We start from the raw sequence: 18,881 nt of genomic DNA on the forward strand, positions 1-18,881 counted from the left end.
TTGTGTATGATTTCGACCCTGTGGTCGCTGGATGGGAGTGACCACATGGTCGCTCAAGAACAAGACGGTCTGATAATTTAAATCATTTCCTAAGCAAGGGAAGAATAAGACCTGAAGATGCACCCACGGCGGCTCAAGTTCAAGTTCAGTCATTTTATTATTAACATATACATGTATATAATTGACATAGGCCCATGGGGAGACAAGCTCGAAAAACTAGGCCTAGACAAAGATACAATAACAAATTACACTACAATGCAAAGATAATTACGACGGGTAAGATACAATAATACAACAATAATATGAAAGTAGCAGCTAGCCCAGGATCCAAATATAAATATAAAAAAAAATCAATATTATTAAATATAAATTAATACTAAAAGATAGCCGAGAGGCCCACATTCACCTAGAACAACAATCCAAACAAATAACTTAGTCATATTAAAAAGACGATTAATTAAAAGTAATCCTGAATTAAATGAAATTTAAGATTCCTTTTTATTAAATAGACAGAAGAAAATTTATCAATAAAATCCTTGTGAGCATCCCAGCACCGGGCTATTAACACGAACGGGGCGAATTTAGATCTCTCAGTACTATGCTTTTCAATGTAGATACTCTTTTTTTGTCGCGTGTTATAACGATGTAAATCTTGTGATTGGGAGAACAAACTTTGATTGAGGTAATCTGGCGGTAATTTCTTAATGTCATAATTCAATTTGAAAATAAATGCTCCAAAAGTAAATTGTTGAGAAACTGGAAGTATATCTAGATAAGTAGCCTATATAAAAATGCTGTAGAAGACTTATTTGGAAGTGCAATAGGCGATGAAATAAAAAGTTTGAGGATTCTTACTGCTTTATTTTGTAAAATCTGTATTGGTTTAAAGTGGCTTTTAAATGTAGATAAATATACTAGAGAACAATAATTAATATTAGACTTAATCAGAGCAAAATAAATGCTTCGTAAAGCAGAGTAGCGCAAATAATGCTTCAACCTCCGCATTAAACCAATATACCTCGAAATCTTTAAGCGTATATTTTGAATGTGTGTTTTAAAAGATAACCTTTCATCAATCATGAGTTCAAAGCACTTTATCACTTTCACCCGAGGTATTGATAATAGATACTTTGAAGAAGTAACTCGGGTAATACGATGGCATATATTTGACTTCCTGCCGTAAATTATGAAATTAGTTTTTGATAAATTCAAAGCAATAAAATTTGCAGAACACCATTCAAGAACAATAGAAAATGCAGTATCTAGTTTCGCCTCCAACTCCTCGTCATTCCTCTCAGAAATTGAAACTGCCGTATCATCAGCAAAATGTGTGCTGAGACATGGGATTGCCAAAGCGCGGTGAAAATCATTTATATAAACTAGAAAAAGCAGAGGACCTAGGACAGAGCCCTGAGGCACTTCAACCGTCGAGGACTGAGGAACAGGCGAAGAGAGAAAGTTACCTCCATCTATTCGTTGCTTTCTCTTATCTAGATAAGATTTAACTAGATCCGACGCCGGTCCGCGCCCCCACAATTATCCAATTTACGAAAAAGAATACAATGGGATATTGTATCGAATGCTTTTTTGAAATCTAAATATATTGTTGCAGGAATTTCACCTCTATCTAAGCATTCATGAATATATTATATGAGAGCAATGATAGCGTGTTCAGTATTGTGTCCAGACCTAAAACCAAATTGGGAATTGGTGAAAAAATTAAACGATTTAAGAAAGTCATAGAACCTCTTATAAATTGCCTTCTCAAATATTTTAGAAAATGCTGACAAAATAGAAAGAGGGTGGTAGTTAGATGGGTTTCCAGGAGAGTCACCTTTGTGAAGCGGAGTTATCTTCGCTTCTTTAAAAGCAGATGGGGAAACTCCAGGTTGAAATGAAAGATTAATTATATGCTGGAATGGTAAAATTACTGCAGACAATATTTCTTTAACAATTATAGAACTAGACCCGTCAATTCCCGCTGAATTACCTGGATTTAGATCACACACTATTTTTTGTTATTTCAGACCGAGAAATAGGCCCAAGAAAAATTGAATTACTTTGAGGAGATGGAAGGTATGAAGAAAAATGTTTATTACTACATGAATCAAACTGGTTCATTACTGACGAAACAATTTTCTCTCCTAAACTAGCGAAATAAGTATTCAAAATATCAGCCACTTTCTCCAATCTGTTAGTAGTCGAACCATCTTCTAAACTAATAACTTCAGAAAACTTAGAATTCCTTTGTTCTTTTCTTTTTTTATAATAGAAGTAATTAAAAACCACGTTTTGCGAGGAGAATTTTGAGCTTCTTCGAAAGACTCTTTATAATACCTATGTTTCGACAATCGTATCAGTGCGGTTAATTTATTTTGAAATTTTTAATATTTAAATCAGTTGGATTCTTTAACTGCTTTTTAAATAACTGGGTTTTTTTCTTAACTGATATCAAATTTCCAGACGTTATCCACGGCCTTATAGGAAATTTTTCTCTGCAAATTTTCTTCGTAACAAATGGGCAACTAGAATCAAGGCAGCAATTGAAATTTCTTAGAAAAGTATCAGTTGCCACATCTGTATCCTCCGTGGATATTACATCCTGCCAATCCAACAGACCAAGGCTTTCATTCTGGTGCTTTAATGTTATTTTATTTATTAACCGTACTTGACGTTCCTTACTTACCTGCGGTATTTTATAAGTAAAATCTAAATCTGAAACCAGCAGGAAATGATCCGATATATCACTTGAAACAGCAAAATTTGCTTTAATTGGTAAGCATGTAAAAATATTATCAATGAGAGAAGCAGAACCAGGTTTACTGAAGGAGGATGGTGTCTGTTCTTTCGACGCTGGCACCAAGTCAGCAGGAGAAGCAAAGTCAAATCCCCTCTCCCCTTAGATTTTCAAAGACACTTTTTTTTGCAGTTTCATTGAAAATACTGCCTGACAATAATGTAATGCTGACAATGTAATGCTGACAATAATGCTGACAATGCTGACAATAATGTCCTGTAATGCTGACAACAATGCAACTGAACTGATGAAAATCACAGCACAAATAAACAATACAATTGAAATCACAGCACAAAGTCTCTAGCCCTCTAGGACTGGAAACTCTTGAGAAAGAAACTGTTTTGTGCTGTATTGGTTAATGGAACTCTTAGAAGAAGAAGAGGCTTTTATTTGAAGTGATTGGATATATTGAGTCCACAAATAGGAATTCATGAACAGGGGACTCTGAAAGTGGGTTGCAACAGTATTTAGCCACCCATTTTTTGTATGGAAGACATGCTTTAATATTTATTAGACATTATTAGAAACAATTGTAAAGCAAAAACTAAAGTAATGCAAGAAAAGTAAGTTTACTTTTCTTACATTGTAACGTGTTGACCAAATTTAGGACCTAAAAACGCAGTTACAACTTTTTTTTTAAAGAAACCTGTAATGAAAAGATCGATTTTTTTTTTTGGGGGAGGGGGTAGTGTTTTCGAATATTCTTGCCGACTTTAGGACACTTTCTACAGTGGATTTTGCGGCAGCCTTGCTCACCCCTCTCTAAGAAAAAATGTATTGGTTGTTTAATGGGCCTGCGTACACCCATGTATGCCTGTTTGTTGGTTTGATTTTTTTCATTTCGTTTTACTGATGTTTATATTTATCTTATCTAAAGGGTCATTATGTTTTAGTGTGACGAATCGGCACCTATGCAATGTCAAAGAATCCAGAACTTGAACTTCAGCGCGGGAATCCAAGCCCAACACACCCTACGGGACCTTCATTAATCCATAAGGTAAGTTGTTTTCTCTGCCAATAACTTGCAAATCAAAATTAATCTTAAAACATACAGAGTGTGGATATTGAACCTAATCATTTACACCCTATAAAAAATATACCATTACCCCTCGGAGTATGTAACTCCTTTCGTCTGTTCGACACAGAAAATCACCTAACTGTTTTTTCCCTTTGAGCGATCATGTTACATTGTGTTGTCAAGGCTACTAAAGCATAATCAAAAATCCGAGGGAAAATATTCGTATTAATCTCTTTAATGTCCATATTTTAAGAAAATTGGTTTTCTCTTCCTTGTCAGATGTATGGGAAATTTGAGCATGTAAAGTACAGCATTGAAAAGCCTGGGTAAAAGGCAAGCAAAAAAGTATATCGAACGATACGCATAAAAAAGAAAAAATCGTAGCGTAAACTCAGGGCCATATCCAGGATTTTTTTCGGGGGTGGGGTACAAAAGGATTTTTTGTGGGGGGGAGGGGTACAAAAAACTTAAAAAAACGCATAAAAATTTGTTTATATTCATTTTTGTTACATTTTTACGAGTCGGACATCAGGATGGGGGGGGGGGTCAAACCCCCAACCTGCATACGGCCTTGCGTACACTGTTTTGGCTTACCAAACAAACAATAATTTGCCCTCTCCTCCAAAACTTGCAAGTCCCCCCCCCAAAAAAAAGGAAAAGAACTTCCTATAAGTCTTAACTCAATCCCTGAGCCCGAAGATGCAGTTTCTGTAACAGTCGTTACAGTCTCTTTAACTTGATATAGTCACATGTCTTTAGGCAAAAGAACGCAAGCTCTCATCTGAGAATCGAAAAATCAACTGAACTTGATTGCAAAAGTCTCCTTGGAAACTGTTGCTCGTTCTTTAGCATTACGTCGCAGTTTACAGATCAGCTATTGGCTGAGAGATGTTACGAACGCTTACAGATTACTTAATGCAAGATTGTGTATTAAGATCATATCTGAGACTTTCCTTAAGAAAACTTAAAAATTATTGACATAAAGGTTACTTTTTTGCCACCTCCCACGCGAAAAATCTTTTGATTACTCCCTTGGAGCATGTATTGTGTGAATCTATGAATAGTATGGTAAAATGACATCGACAAAAGAACGTTATATGCCATCTATGACGAATATGGCTATGGCCAATCTGCTACCTATTTGCTGTTCCTAAAAGACTAAATTGCCAATTATTGATCAGTTAACTAAATTTCAATACTAAATTGATATTACCGCAAACTAGGTAACACAGAGAAGAAAACACTGTTGGTAAATTACTTTATTATACGAATGTTTTTGTTTATCCAAAAACAGATTTTGCAAAAATTTGTAACTCTTGTAGAGCAAAACTACTATTTTTTTGCACCGCTACCAGAGTTCTGTAGCGCGGTAACGGTAAAAGCTGGAATGAAATGGTGTATAGGAATCGTAAAACGGTCAAACGGTCGTAAAACGTAAAACGGAATCGTAAAAACGGTCAAGAAAAGTTCCTTTCCAGTTTGTAAAAGTTCCCATTAGTTTTCAGAAAAAATTAGAAAATTTCTTTTTGTTTTGCTATATTAGTTTTCTTTATAAAGACAGTTGCTATCCGAATTTCACTTGAATTTGGTTTAACATCTTTGAGGGAACGGTCTCATTCTCGACATGCCCATTCATAAGAGCAGCCTATAAGATGCCAATCAAATTTGTTATGAATACTGTACCTACTAACATCTCATTGAACCACCAGGCCACCTGAGGCCAAAATAGTCGCAGACACTCCTATTTCACCTAAATCTGTTCAAAAATCCTCTTTAATCCCTTTCATGAGGTTCCAGTTTCCTTTAAATCTTCTCTTCTGATCTCATCCCATTCCATTTGATGACGGCTTCCTTTTCCCTTCGTTCCGATGAATGGCCACAAGGCACGTTTTTTGGCAATGTATCATCCGTAAACATTACGTAGCCATCGTATGCTTCCTTTAATTACGGCCCTATAAGCTGGGATTAGGCCACATATATCGCACAACTCTTTGTTTGGCAGATGGTCAGTCAAGCGGCTACTTAAAACTATCCTTAGAATATTCCACCGGAAAACATCCAGCATATTTTCCTCAACATGTCAAAGCGCCCACGTTTCGAAGCCATACTTAACCACTGTCGTTATTGTGGTTCCACTATCATAGGCGGCGCAATAGCGCTGCCTAGGGTTTAGGCAGGGTCAGGGCAAGGGTTTTAAGTTATGCACTGGGGGCATATGAGAACGATGTTGGCACAATGTATTATTTATTATCTTTTTCCTTTAGACCAGGGTACTTCGTATCGAAGAAATTGTCGTAGAAACTTCGAAAAGGGCTTATTCAATCGGAAATTGGAGTGGCTTGTGCCCTTTTTAATAGTCGAAAGTGATCGGAAGGCAACTAACACCCCTTCCACGCCCACCATTTCCCGAAACACATCCAATCTAAATTTTGAGATAGCCGTTTTGTTCAGCGTAGTTGATTTCAAGATAGAAATGATGTTTTGAGGAGGATACTCCCCCACAGCCCTCAGGGCAAGGGTTGTAAGTTATGCCGTGGGGCATATAGGGTTTTTATAGAAAGCGTTGTAATAGAAACTTCAAAAAAGGCTTGTTTGAGTGGAAACTGAAAGGGCTTGTGCCCTTTTCAGTAGTAGACAGTGATTGGAGAAACCCTAACACCCCTCTCACGCCGATCTTTTCCCCAAACACATCCAATCAAAATTTCGAGATAGCCATTTTGTTCAACGCAGTTTTAAGTTCCGGAAATAAGGTCTTAGAGGATGACGCCTCCCCCCTGAGCCCTCAGGGCAAGGGTTGTAAGTTATGCCCTGGGGGTATATAAGGTTTTTATAGAACGCTTAGTCGTAGAAACTTCAAAAAGGGCTCATTCGATAGGAAATTGAAATGGCTAGTGCGCTTTTTGATAGTCGAAAGTGATTGGAAGGCAACTAACACCCCTTCCACGCCCACCATTTCCCCAAACACATCCAATCAAAATTTTGAGATAGCCATTTTGTTCCCCACAGTTTAAAGTTCAGGAAATTATACCTTTGAGCAGGACACTCCCCCCCCCCACAGTCTTCAGGGCAAGGATTATAAGTTATACCCTGGGGACATATAAGGTTTTTATTGAAATCTTTGTCGTAGAAACTTGAAAAAGGCTCATTCGATTAGAAATTCAAAGGGCTAGTGCCGTTTTTAATAGTCGAAAGGGATTTGAGGGTAAATAACCCCCCTCTCACGCCCACCTTTTCCCCAAACACATCGAATCAAAATTTTTAGATAGCAATGTTGTTCATCGTAGTAGAAAGTTCTGGAAATTAGGTCTTTGAGGATGACGACCTCCCCCCCCCAGCCATCAGGGCAAGGGTTGTAAGTTATGCCCTGGGGGCAAATAAGATTTTTATTCAAAGTGTTGTCGTAGAAACTTCAAAAGGACTCATTTGATTGAAAATTGAAAGGGCTAGTGTCTTTTTTAATGGTTGAAAGTGATTGGAAAGCAACTAACGCCCCTCTCAGGCCCACCATTTCCCCAAACACATCCAATCAAAATTTTGGGATAGCCATTTTGTTTAACGTCATAGAAAATTCTGGAATTTAGGTTCGAGGAATAACAACCATCCTAACTGACCTTAAAGTGAGGGTTTAGTTTATGCCCTGGGGGAATATAAGGTGTTTATAGAAAGCGTTGTCGGAGAAACTCAGAAAGGGCTCATTCGATTGGAAATCGAAAGGCCTAGTGCCCCTTTTAATAGTCGAAAGTGATTGGAAGGCTTGACATTTTTATAGTAACGATCGATGTGGGTATAATGTACTATTTGTTCTTATTTTTTTTTTTTTTTATACCAGGGCCCTCGTATCGAAGGAGTTGTCTTAGGAATTTCGAAAGGGGCTCATTCGATTGAAAATAGAAAGGGCTGATGCCCTTTTTAATAGTCGAAAGTGATTGGAGGGCAACTAATTCCACCCTCCCATTTCCCCATTATGTTTAAAAACTAAATGTTGCCTTAAGATTAAAACAAAATGTACTCTGTTAATGCTAATTCTCAATAAGGCATCTCAGCAGTATCCCAAGAACGACTGACGGTATTATGTTCAAACTTTTGGGGCTACTTCTGCTCTTAAAGTTTAACCAAGTCAAAATAGTGTAAGTACATTTAAGCTATCAAAGTAAGTAAGCAAATTTTTTTGCGAAGAGCAACAAGTTTACTATTTCAGGTCATCAAGAGGAGGTGAACAGAAAAACTAATTAGTACTATTTTAGTCCAAGTATTTAGAAGGGTGCTTGCTTTTAAGCATTGTTAAAATTTTTCTCCGGCATACAAATAGCAAGGCAAAATATTAATTCTTAAAAAAAACTAACAGATTTAAAGTATTCTTTTTTCCCTGAAAAGACTATATCAATTTAAAACGAACAGAAATTAATTAAAAAAAACTTTTTCTTACAAAATAAATTTTGCGAACAAAAGTAAAGAACTCCATTAAAAAAAAAAGAGCAAAATTAAAATTAAATAATCTACCAAGCATGAAACTACCACAAATAAGCCTCGATAAATAAATGAAACCCAAAACGAACAGAAATTACAATAATTAACTGAGTCAAAGTCAAAACGATCAGAAATTAACATAAGTTGGGCTCAAAACCCCTATGCCTTCCCAAGGCCAGAACAAAATTTGCACTTTACTGACAAAAATATAAATGAATGTGCATTGTCAGTTTAATATACATATATGATATTTAGTAATCAAATTGTTAATATTATTTGATTTATTAAAGTTATAAAAGTAGAAACATTTATACTTTTTTCAGTAAAGTGCAAATTATGTTCTGGCTTTGGGAAGGCATAGGGGTTTTGAGCCCAACTTACGTTAATTTCTGCTGTGGAGGAAGGATACAACCCATGTGGAGGAAGGTTAGTCATTAGGATGTACGCAAGTTACGGTGGTCGAAAGGGCTGGAGCCGATTAATTCTCATCTGAACGTCCAGTAGAAGGGGAATCGAACCACTTGAACGGAAGGAAGAGTAGTTGTCTTAGTTGTGTCTGTAACCATTCTGACATGGTTCTTCGCTCTTTACGCTCTAACAGGGTATAATTCGCTCTAACAGGGTCAGATATTTAAAAAGTTCACGAAATGGATGAGTTCCTAAGCCCTCGGTATACGCGTCTCGACAATACTACTTTATATATAACTTTGTAGCGCGTGGAAACTCGGATGAAGGGTTTATGTTCAAGTATATATGATTTTGGTGTCTATTTTGCGTCTCCTGGGAGTTTTATTCCTAGCCATAATATTTCCCAAGAGCCTCTGGATTAATTATTGTCCCTGTGGATATTCCAAGGAATATCCTTTGTCCCCGTGTGAAAATCACAGACCTTTTGTATTTAGCTACTATTAAATCTGTTACTACGGACAATTTTTTGACGGAAATTAATTTGCTCCTGGTTGCAGTACTATTGTCAGTAAGATAATATTTTGAATTGGATTACTGACCAGCTGATTAAATTAATATATAATCCAGAAAAAAATCACCAATGATACTGATTTTCTAGGGGCTTATTCCTAGCAGCTACGGGGACTAAGTTTTCCAGAAGCCTCAATCAGTAAATGATATGAAAAGCTGTTATCATGTGGACACCTGGGCTGGGGAGGGAAGCGAGACGAAAGGACCTTCGACAGAAGGACCCTTGTCTACTAGTTTTAGTGACTTCTTTCCATGTGGTGTTTTCTGTCAAATAGTATAAGATGGTCCATGGTGCTACGTTTGATGCTTAGGCTACAGAGAAGCAGAGAGTTTAATTGTAAAAGACCTTGTGACTAAAAAGCTTTAGTTTTATTACTGGCTTAATATTTCTCAAAAGAGAACCAATGAGGTTTAAAAGTGCGGAGTTATTGTCTCTTCAGAACTGTTATTTCCTTGTCACTCTAGACTGTCGCTCGACATTAGCACTTGATACATGCAAGTAAAAAGATACGGTTGTTTTGCTTCCCCTCGTGGCCAGGCCTTAAAAAATAGTGTGATTGGCTATGAAATAAACCATTACAAATAAAGCACACTTTTTAACAATAGATCAATCAATTTATTCAATCAATAAATTCACTACAAAAAAAAAAAATCAACATAGTCTCCCCCGTAAGGCTCTATGGAATAAAAAAAAAACAGGGGAGAAACAAATATGAAACAAATACATAAAACAAACATTTTCAGCATAAAACATTCCCAACTTTAAGAGACTAAACACAAGAGAAGAAAATAATAATCATAGGCAGCGCAACCGCGCTGCCTAAGTAAAAAAAGATGTTGGCACAATGTATTCTTATTATTATTATTTTTTTTTGTTTCCATGCCAGGGCACTTCGTATCGAAGTAGTTTTAGTAGAAACTTTGAAAAGTGCTCATTCGATTGGAAATTGGAATGACTAGTGCCCTTTTTAATAGTCGAAAGTGATTGGAAGTCAACTAACACCCCTTCCAAGCCCACCATTTCCCCAAACACATCCCATCAAAATTTTGAGATAGCCATTTTGTTCAGCGTAGTTGATTTCCATAGAAATTTTGTTTTTGAGGAGGACACTCCCCCACAGCCTTCAGGACAAGGGTTGTAAGTTATGTCCTGGGGGCATATAAGACTTTTCTAGAAAGCTTTGTCGTAGAAACTTCAAAAAAGACACATTCGATTGGAAATTCAAAGGGCTAGTGCCCTTTTTAATAGTCGAAAGTGATTGGAGGGCAACCAACCCCCCTCTAACGCCCACCTTTCCCCCAAACTAATCCAATCAAAATTTAAAGATATCCATTTTGTTTGACGTAGGTGAAAGTTCTAAAAATTAGGTCTTTGAGGATGACAACCCCCCCCCCCACAGCCCTTAGGGCAAGGGTTATAAGTTATTACCTGGGGGCAGATAAGGTTTTCATAGAAAGCGTTGTCGTAGAAACTTCAACAAGGGCTCATTCGATTGGAAATTGAAATGGCTAGTGACCTTTTTAATAGTCGAAAGTGATTGGAGGGCAGCTAACTCCCCTCGCACGCCCACCATTTATCCAAACAAATCCAATCAAAATTTTCAGACAGCCATTTTCTTCAGCGTAGTTGAAAGTTCTGGAAATAATGTCTTTGAGGATAACACTCCCCTCAGAGCCCTCAGAGCAAAGGTTGTAAGTTATGTTCTGGGGGTCTATGAGGTTTTATTTAAAGCTTTGTCGTAGATATTTGAAAAAGGAATTATTCGATTGAAAATTCAAAGGGCTAGTGCCGTTTTTAACAGTCGAAAGTGATTGGAGAGCAACTAACCCCCCTCTCACGCCCACCATTTCCCCAAAAAATTCCAATCAAAATTTTGAGATAATGATTTTTTCAACTCAGTTGCGTTTTGGAAATTAGGTCTTTGAAGATTAAAACACCCCACAGCCGTCAGGGTAAGAGTTGTAAGTTATGCCCGGGGGGCATATAAGGTTTTTTATAGAAAGCGTTCTTGTTGAAACTTCAAAAAGGGATCATACGATTGGAAATTGAAAGAGCTAGCACCCTTTTTAATAGTTTAAAATGATTGAAGGGCAACTAACCCCCCTCTCACACCCAACATTTGTGCAAACACATTCAATCAACGTTTTGAGATAGCCATTTTGTTCAACTTAGTTAAAACTTCCGGAAAATATGAATTTGAGGATGAAAAACCCCCGAGAGCCCCAAGGGCAAAGGTTGTAAATTACGCCCTTGGGGCCTATTAGGATTTTATAGATAGCGTTGTCGTATAAACTTGAAAAGGGGCTCATTCAATTGGAAATTGAGAGGGCTAGTGCACTTTTTAATGGTCAAAAGTGATTGGACGGTAACTAACCCCCCTCTCACGCGCAGCATCTCCCCAAACACATCCAATCAAAATTTTCAACTAGCCATTTGTTTCAACTTAGTTCTGGAAAGTTCTCGAAATTATGTCTTTGAGGAAGACACTCCCCCCAAATGCCGCGGAGCTGGGGTGGTAATTTAAGTCCTGGAGGTATATAATATTTTTATAGAAAGCGTTGTTGTAGAAATTTAAAAAAGGGCTCATTTGATTCGAAATTGAAAGGGCTAGTGCCCTTTTAAACAGTCGAAAGTGATTGGAGGGCAACTAACCCTCCTTTCACGCCCACCATTTCCCCAAACACATCCAATCAAAATTTTGAGATATCAAAATTTTGAGATAGCCATTTTGTTTAACGTAGTTTCAAGTTCTGGAAATTAGGTCTTTGAGGATGCTAACCCCCCCTCCCCCTTCAGCTCAACCCTCAGAGCAAGAGTGGTAAGTTATGCCCTGGGGGTATAAAAGGTTTTTATTATTGGGAATTGAGAGAGCTAGTCCCCTTATTAATAGTCAAAAGCGATGGGAGGGCGAATACCCCCCCCCCTCATCCCCATGATTTCACCAAACGCTTCCAATCAACATTTTGATATAGCAATTTTGTTGAACGTAGTTGAAGTAGTAAAAAATTCTTTTAAATGTTTTCACTTTTATTACTTTAAGAAGTCAAAAATTATTTAATATTTTATGAAATAAAAATCAGCATATTCATAATCAAATGATAATGAACATCTTTTTTCAGTAAATTCATTTGAATTTTTTCAGTAAGGTAAAAGTTATATTCTGCACTTCAGAAATTACAGTGATTAGAACCCTTCTCACATTATTTTTGCTCGTGTTGAGTTTGAATTATTTTAATTTCTGTTTGTTTTGGGTTTCATTTATTTATTGATACTGATTTGCGGTAGTTGTAGGCTTGGTCGATTATATGACTCTATTTTTGTTCATTGAAAGATTGTTTGACAATATCATTCGCAGATGATACAGTTTTATTATTTTGAGCTTTTAGCGTTGAAACCCTTTTTAAGACCATAGAGAGCGCGTTGACGGATCTAATAAAATATACGAGGAGTAACCGTTTATTGATTAATATTAAAAAAAAACAAATTACATGATTTTTCTACTATTAAATAGGTAAACACTGAACTATCTTTAACAGCTGATGGATATTTAATACATAGGGTTTCAAAATTTAAATATTTAGTCGTAATCATTGATGAATTATTGTCATGGAGAGAACAATTAAATTCAATATCTATAAAAATTGCAAGTGGAGCTGGGATTTTGTATAGACTTAAAAATTTCCATCCGCAAAAAGTTTGCGAACCCTTTATTTTACTCTTGTTTATCCTTATACGCATTATTGTTGTTACGTTTGGACTAATTCTTTTTGTTATAATTTAAAGAGGATTCAAATCTTACAAAATAGAGCTGTAAAGTCGATTTATTTTAATAGACTTGATACTAAAGAAGTTTTCCTTAAATCTCAGTTGCTAACAGTGAGACCAATTTGTCAGCTCCAAACTGCTGTTTTCATGTATAAATACTTGAATAGTCTAGCACCCCCAGGACTAACACAATTTGTCCTTTTTCATTTATCGTCATATTATCATGCTTATCCAGCGTCATCATCTACACATTTTTCTCTTATATTGGATATTTGTCACACGCAAAGAGCAGCTTTTTCTATCAAATATGTTGGAGTGAAATTATGGAACAATATTCCGCTGGAAATAAAAGATTTTATTTCAGTTCCGTCATTTAAATATAATTATAAGAAACATCTTCTTTCTACTATTACAAATAAATATTTTTTAGGAGGATTCTCTCTTTTTTATGTAGTTTACAGTGCCTTTTTTCGTTGTTTTTTTTTCAAAGTTTGTTTGTTTGTCAATTTGTTGCTTGTCAATAGTTAGTGATAGTATTTGTATGAATATTCGAGTTCTCCAGGGATTACATTTAATCCCTAGAGATCATTGATCAGTCTTCTTCTTATTTTTTTTTTCAAAGTTTGCTTGTTTGTCAATTTGTTGTTTGTCAATAATTAGTGTTAGTATTTGTATGAATATTCTAGTTCTCCAGGGACTATATTTAGGCCCTAGGGATCATTGGTCAGACCCTGGAGTTGTGTTTTATTTGTGTGTTTATATTGAATAAAGTCAAAGTTCAAAAGTTCATTTTAATCGAGTTCTTTACTTTTTTTTGAAAAACTTGTTTTGTGCAAAAAGTTTTCTGATTAATAATAAAAAACAACAACAATCATCTCCCTCAAAAATCGCCGTAACCAGAAACTAGACAGGGGACTACCTCATGAATTGAAGTTATTTCAGATTGCATATTTGAAAACAAGCCACGAGACATGCTATGCACAAGTTAAAAACACCTCACAACAAAAATTTCCAACCCGGTTCCAGAGTTGCCCGTCCCATCAATAATAAGTATAATTTTCAAAATCTAGGGGGGAGGGGGTAAAAAAATTATAACGTGGGTTAAGCGCTTCCTTCCCAATTGATGGCCCTATTTGATGGCTGGATTGAGTTTTTCATTGTTGAACTCTGACTGTCTTTTTTTCTTTTTTAACAATTCAAAAACAACTGTTGGTCGTTATCATGTGAATCCTTTGTCAGTTCATCACTGATCAGCTGACAGCATTTTCAGCGATCATTTTACATGAAATTGAGATTTGCGGAAACTAACCTGACAAAACGGTTTTTTTTTGTAGGTATCATTTCAATGTCTTTGATCTGGTTTTCTTATCGCGTGTTTTATTTCAATCTTCAATCAAGTTTCTTAAGAAATCATTTCTTATCTGTCCAATCTAGTCATAGTAAAGAGAATATACCCTTATACTATGAATCTAGTCAGCATCTACTTTGAAAGGAAATATAAATGTTTTTACTTTTATAACTTTAATAAATCCAATAATTTACATTTTGATTACTAAATATCAGTATATGTATATTAAACTGACAATGCACATTCAGTTGTATTTTTCTGTAAAGTGCAAATTTTGTTCTGGCCTTGGGAAGGCAAAGGGGCTTTGCGCCCAACTTAAGTTAATTTCTGCTCGTTTTGAGTTTGACTCGGTTATTTATTGTAATTTCTGTTCGTTTTGGTTTCATTTATTTATCGACGCTGATTTGTGGTAGTTTCACGCTTGGTAGATTATTTGATTTATTTTTACTCATTTTTTGTTTAATGGAGTACTTTTCTTTGAAAAACTTATTTTGTGGAAAAAGTTTTTTAAATTAATTTCTGTTCGTTTTATAGTGACATAGTCTTTTGAGGGAAAAAGAAAATAATACTTTGAATCTTTTCTTTTTTTAAGACTTTATAGTTTGGCCTGCAATTTGTATTCTGGGGAAAATTTTTCAGCAAATTTTAAAACATACACCCTTTTAAAAATCTGGACACAAATAGTATTGTCTAATTTAGTTTCATACCTCCTCTAGTTGACCTGAAATGGAAAACGATACCATTCGCAAACAAATTTGTTTACTTTCTTTGATAGCTTGGATGCATTTACGCTATTTTGATTTGGTCAAATTTTAAGAACAGAAGTAGACCTGAAAGTCTGAAGATAATACCCTCAGTCGTTCTTGGGATACTACTGAGATGGCTTATTGGGAATTAGCATTAACACAGTGCATTTTGATTTAATCTTAAGGCAACATTTAGTTTTTAAAGATAATGGGCAAATGGGATGGTGGGCGTGGGAGGGTGGGAGTGGAAGGGTGGGAGTGGAAGGGGGATTAGTTGCCCTCCAATCATTTTCGACTATTAAAAGGGCATCAGCCCTTTCTATTTTAAATTGAATGAGCGCTTTTCGAAGTTCCCACGACAACTCCTTCGATACGAAGTGCCCTGGTCTAAACAACAACAGCAACAAAAAAATAATTATACACACATCGATCTTTACTATAAAAATTTCAAGCCTTCCAATCACTTTCGACTATTAAAAAGGGCAATAGGCTTTTCGGTTTCCAATCGAATGAGCCCTTTTGGAAACGACAACGCTTTCTGTAAACACCTTATATGCCCCCAGGGCATAACTTACAACCCTTGCCCTGAGTGCTGGGGGAGGGTGTCATTCTCAAAGACCTAATTTCCAGAACTTTCTACTTGGTTGTAGAAAATGGGTATCTGAAATTTTGATTGGATGTACTTGGAGGAATTGTGGGTGTGAGGGAGTTTAGTTTCCCCTAATCCCCTTTTGGCTATTAACCTGGACGCTGGCCCCCTCAGTTTCGAATTGGATGAGCCCCTTTTGTAGTTTTGCAGCAACTCTAACTATAAAAACCTCGTATACCTCCAGGACAGAACTTACAGCCTTCGCCCTTGAAATTCTGGGGGGTTTGACGCTCATAAATACATATTATACAGAACTTTCAACCACGGTAAATATAATGGCTATGTCTAAACTATGATTGACCGTTTTTGAGAAAATGGTGGGCGTAAGAGCGGGTTCAATTCCTCTCCAGTCACTTTCGACTACTGAAAAGGACAATTTTAATTTCCAATCAAATGAGCCCTTTTTGAAATTTCTATAACAACTTTCTGTATGAACTTTATATGCCCCCTGTGCATAAATTACAACCCTTGCAATGAGGACTCTGAGGGGGTTATCATCCTAAAAGACCTAATTTCAAGAACTTTCAACTACTTTGAACAAAATGGATAACTCAAAATTTTGATTAGATATGTTTGGGAAAATGGTGGGCGTGAGATAGGGGTGGCAATCACTCTACGATCACTCCAAGCTGCCAAAACAGGCATTAGCCCTTTAAATTTTCAATTGAATCAGCCCTTCCAAAGTTTACAGGCTTTCAGTTGAAGCTGAATTCGCCCTCAAGACCTAACTTCCAGCCTTTGCCCTGAGGGCTGTGGGGGGGGGATGTCATCCTTAAAGACCTAATTTCCAAAACTTTCAACTACGTTGAGTAAAATGGCTATCTAAAATATTGATTGGATGTGTTTGGAGAAAAGATGGGCGTGAGAGGGGGTTAGTTTCACTCTAATCACATTTAATTGTTAAAAAGGGCACTAGCTCTATACATCTCCGATTAAAAGAGTCATTTTTCAAGGTTCTAAGACAAAGATTTCAATAAAAATCTTGTACGGTATGCCCCTTGGGCATAACTTATAACCCTTGTTCTGAAGACTGTGGGGGGAGTGTCCTGCTCAAAGGTATAATTTCCTGAACTTTGAACTGCGTGGAACAAAATGGATATCTCAAAATCTTTATTGGATGTGTTTGGGGAAATGGTTGGCGTGGAAGGGGTGTTAGTTGCTTTCACTTTCGACTATTACAAAGGGCGCTAGCCATTTCAATTTCCAATCGAATGAGCCCTTTTTGAAGTTTCTACGACAACGCGTTAGATAAAAACCTTATATGCCCCGGGGCATAATTTACAACCCTTTCCCTGAGGGCTGTTTGGGGGGGGGGGGTTTGTCATCCTCAAAGACCTAATTTCCAGAACTTAAAACTTTGTTGAGTAAAATAGCTTTCTCAAAGTTTTGCTTAGATGTGTTTTGGGGAAAAGGTGGGCGTGAAAGGCGGGTTAGTTGCCCTCTACTCACTTTCGACTTAAAAAGGGCACTAGCCCTTTGAATTTCCAATCGAACGAGCCTTTTTTGAAGTTTCTACGACAACGCCTTCTATAAAAAACCTTGTATGCCCCCAGGGCATAACTTAAAGCCCTTGCCCTAAGGGCTGTGGGGGACTGTCTTCCTCAAAAGCATAATTTCTATCTGGAAATCAATTACGCTGAATAAAATGGCTATTTCAAAATTTTAATTGGATGTGTTTCGGTAAATGGTGGGTGTGGAAGGGGTGTTAGTCGCCTTCCAATCACTTTCTACTATTAAAAACGGCACAAGCCACTCCAATTTCCAATTGAATAAGCACTTTTCGCAGTTTCTAGGACAACTTCTTCGATACGAAGTGCCCTGGTCTAAAGGAAAAAAATTAATAATTAATACATTGTGCCAACATCGTTCTTATATGCCCCCAAGGCATAACTGAAAACCCTTGCCCTGAATGTTTTGGGGGAGTGTCCTCCTCTTTACTTAGTCCCCGTTTCTGGTCTTGTTCTCGAGTGTCCCCGTTCTTTACTTAGGCAGCGCCATCGCGCTGCCTATGATTTATACAACAAGTTTCTATATAAGCCTTATATGCCCCCAGGGCGTAACTTACAACCCTTGCAGTGAGGGCTCTGAGGGGGTTATAATTCTAAAAGACCTTATTTCCAGAACGTTTAACTACGTTGAACAAAATGGATATCTCAAAATTTTGATTGGATGTGTTTGGGAAAATGGTGGGCGTGAGAGGGGCGTTAGTCACTATCCAATCACTTTGAACTATTAAAAAAGGCACTAACCCTTTCATTTTTCCAATTGAATGAGCCCTTTTGAAGTTTCTTCGACAACGCTTTCAATAAAAACTATATATGCCCCCAGGGCATAACTTACAACCCTTGCCCTGAGGGCTGTGGGGGAGGGGATTTCATCCTTAAAGACCTAATTTCCAAAACTTTCAACTACTTTGAATAAAATGGCTATGTAAAAATTTTGATTAGATATGTTTTGGGAAAAGGTGGGCGTGAGAGGAGGGTTAGTTGCCCTCAAATGACTTTCGACTATTAAAAAGGGTACTAGCCCTTTGAATTTCAAATAGAATGAGCCCTTTTTCAAGTTTCTACGACAAAGATAAAAAAAAAACCTTATATGCCCCCAGGGCATAACTTATATCCTTGCCCTGAGGGTTGTGGGGGAATGTACTCCTCAAAAATATATTTTCTATCTGGAAATCAACTACGCTGAACAAAATGCCTATCTTCAAATTTAGATTGGATGTGTTTGGGGAAATGATGGGCGTGGGGGGGGGGCTAGTTGCCCTCCAATCACTTTCGACTATTAAAAAGGGCACTAACACTTTGGATTTCCAATCGAATGAGCTTTTTTTGAAGTTTCTACGACAACGCTTTCTTTAAAAACCTTATATGCCCCCACGGCATAAATTAAAACCCTTGCCCTGAGGGCTCTGGGGGAGTGTCCTCCTCAAAAAGATATTTTCTATGTGGAAATCAACTACGCTGAACAAAATGGCTCTCAAAATTTTGATTGGATGTGTTTGGGGGAATGATGGGCGTGCGGGGGGGGGGGGCATGTTGCCCTCCAATCAATTTTCACTATGAAAAAGAGCACTAGCCTTTTGAATTTCCAATCGAATGAGCCTTTTTTG

At 36.9% G+C, this 18,881-nt stretch overlaps 1 protein-coding gene across 1 annotated transcript in view; it reads left to right on the forward strand.

Annotated features, from left to right (window-relative positions):
• LOC148939641 (uncharacterized) overlaps positions 1–18,881 on the forward strand; it is a 363,231-nt gene that overhangs the window by 35,816 nt on the left and 308,534 nt on the right. Inside the window, exon 2 of the mRNA XM_089106934.1 lies at positions 3,691–3,794. Coding sequence (XP_088963060.1) covers positions 3,714–3,794 — 81 coding nt within the window. The 5' untranslated portion in view covers positions 3,691–3,713. The remainder of the gene's footprint in view (positions 1–3,690; positions 3,795–18,881) is intronic.

Source organism: Artemia sp. Qi Xiang Cuo, chromosome 21 (assembly GCF_049724085.1).
Source record: "Artemia sp. Qi Xiang Cuo chromosome 21, ASM4972408v1, whole genome shotgun sequence".
Lineage (NCBI taxonomy): Eukaryota > Metazoa > Arthropoda > Branchiopoda > Anostraca > Artemiidae > Artemia > Artemia sp. Qi Xiang Cuo.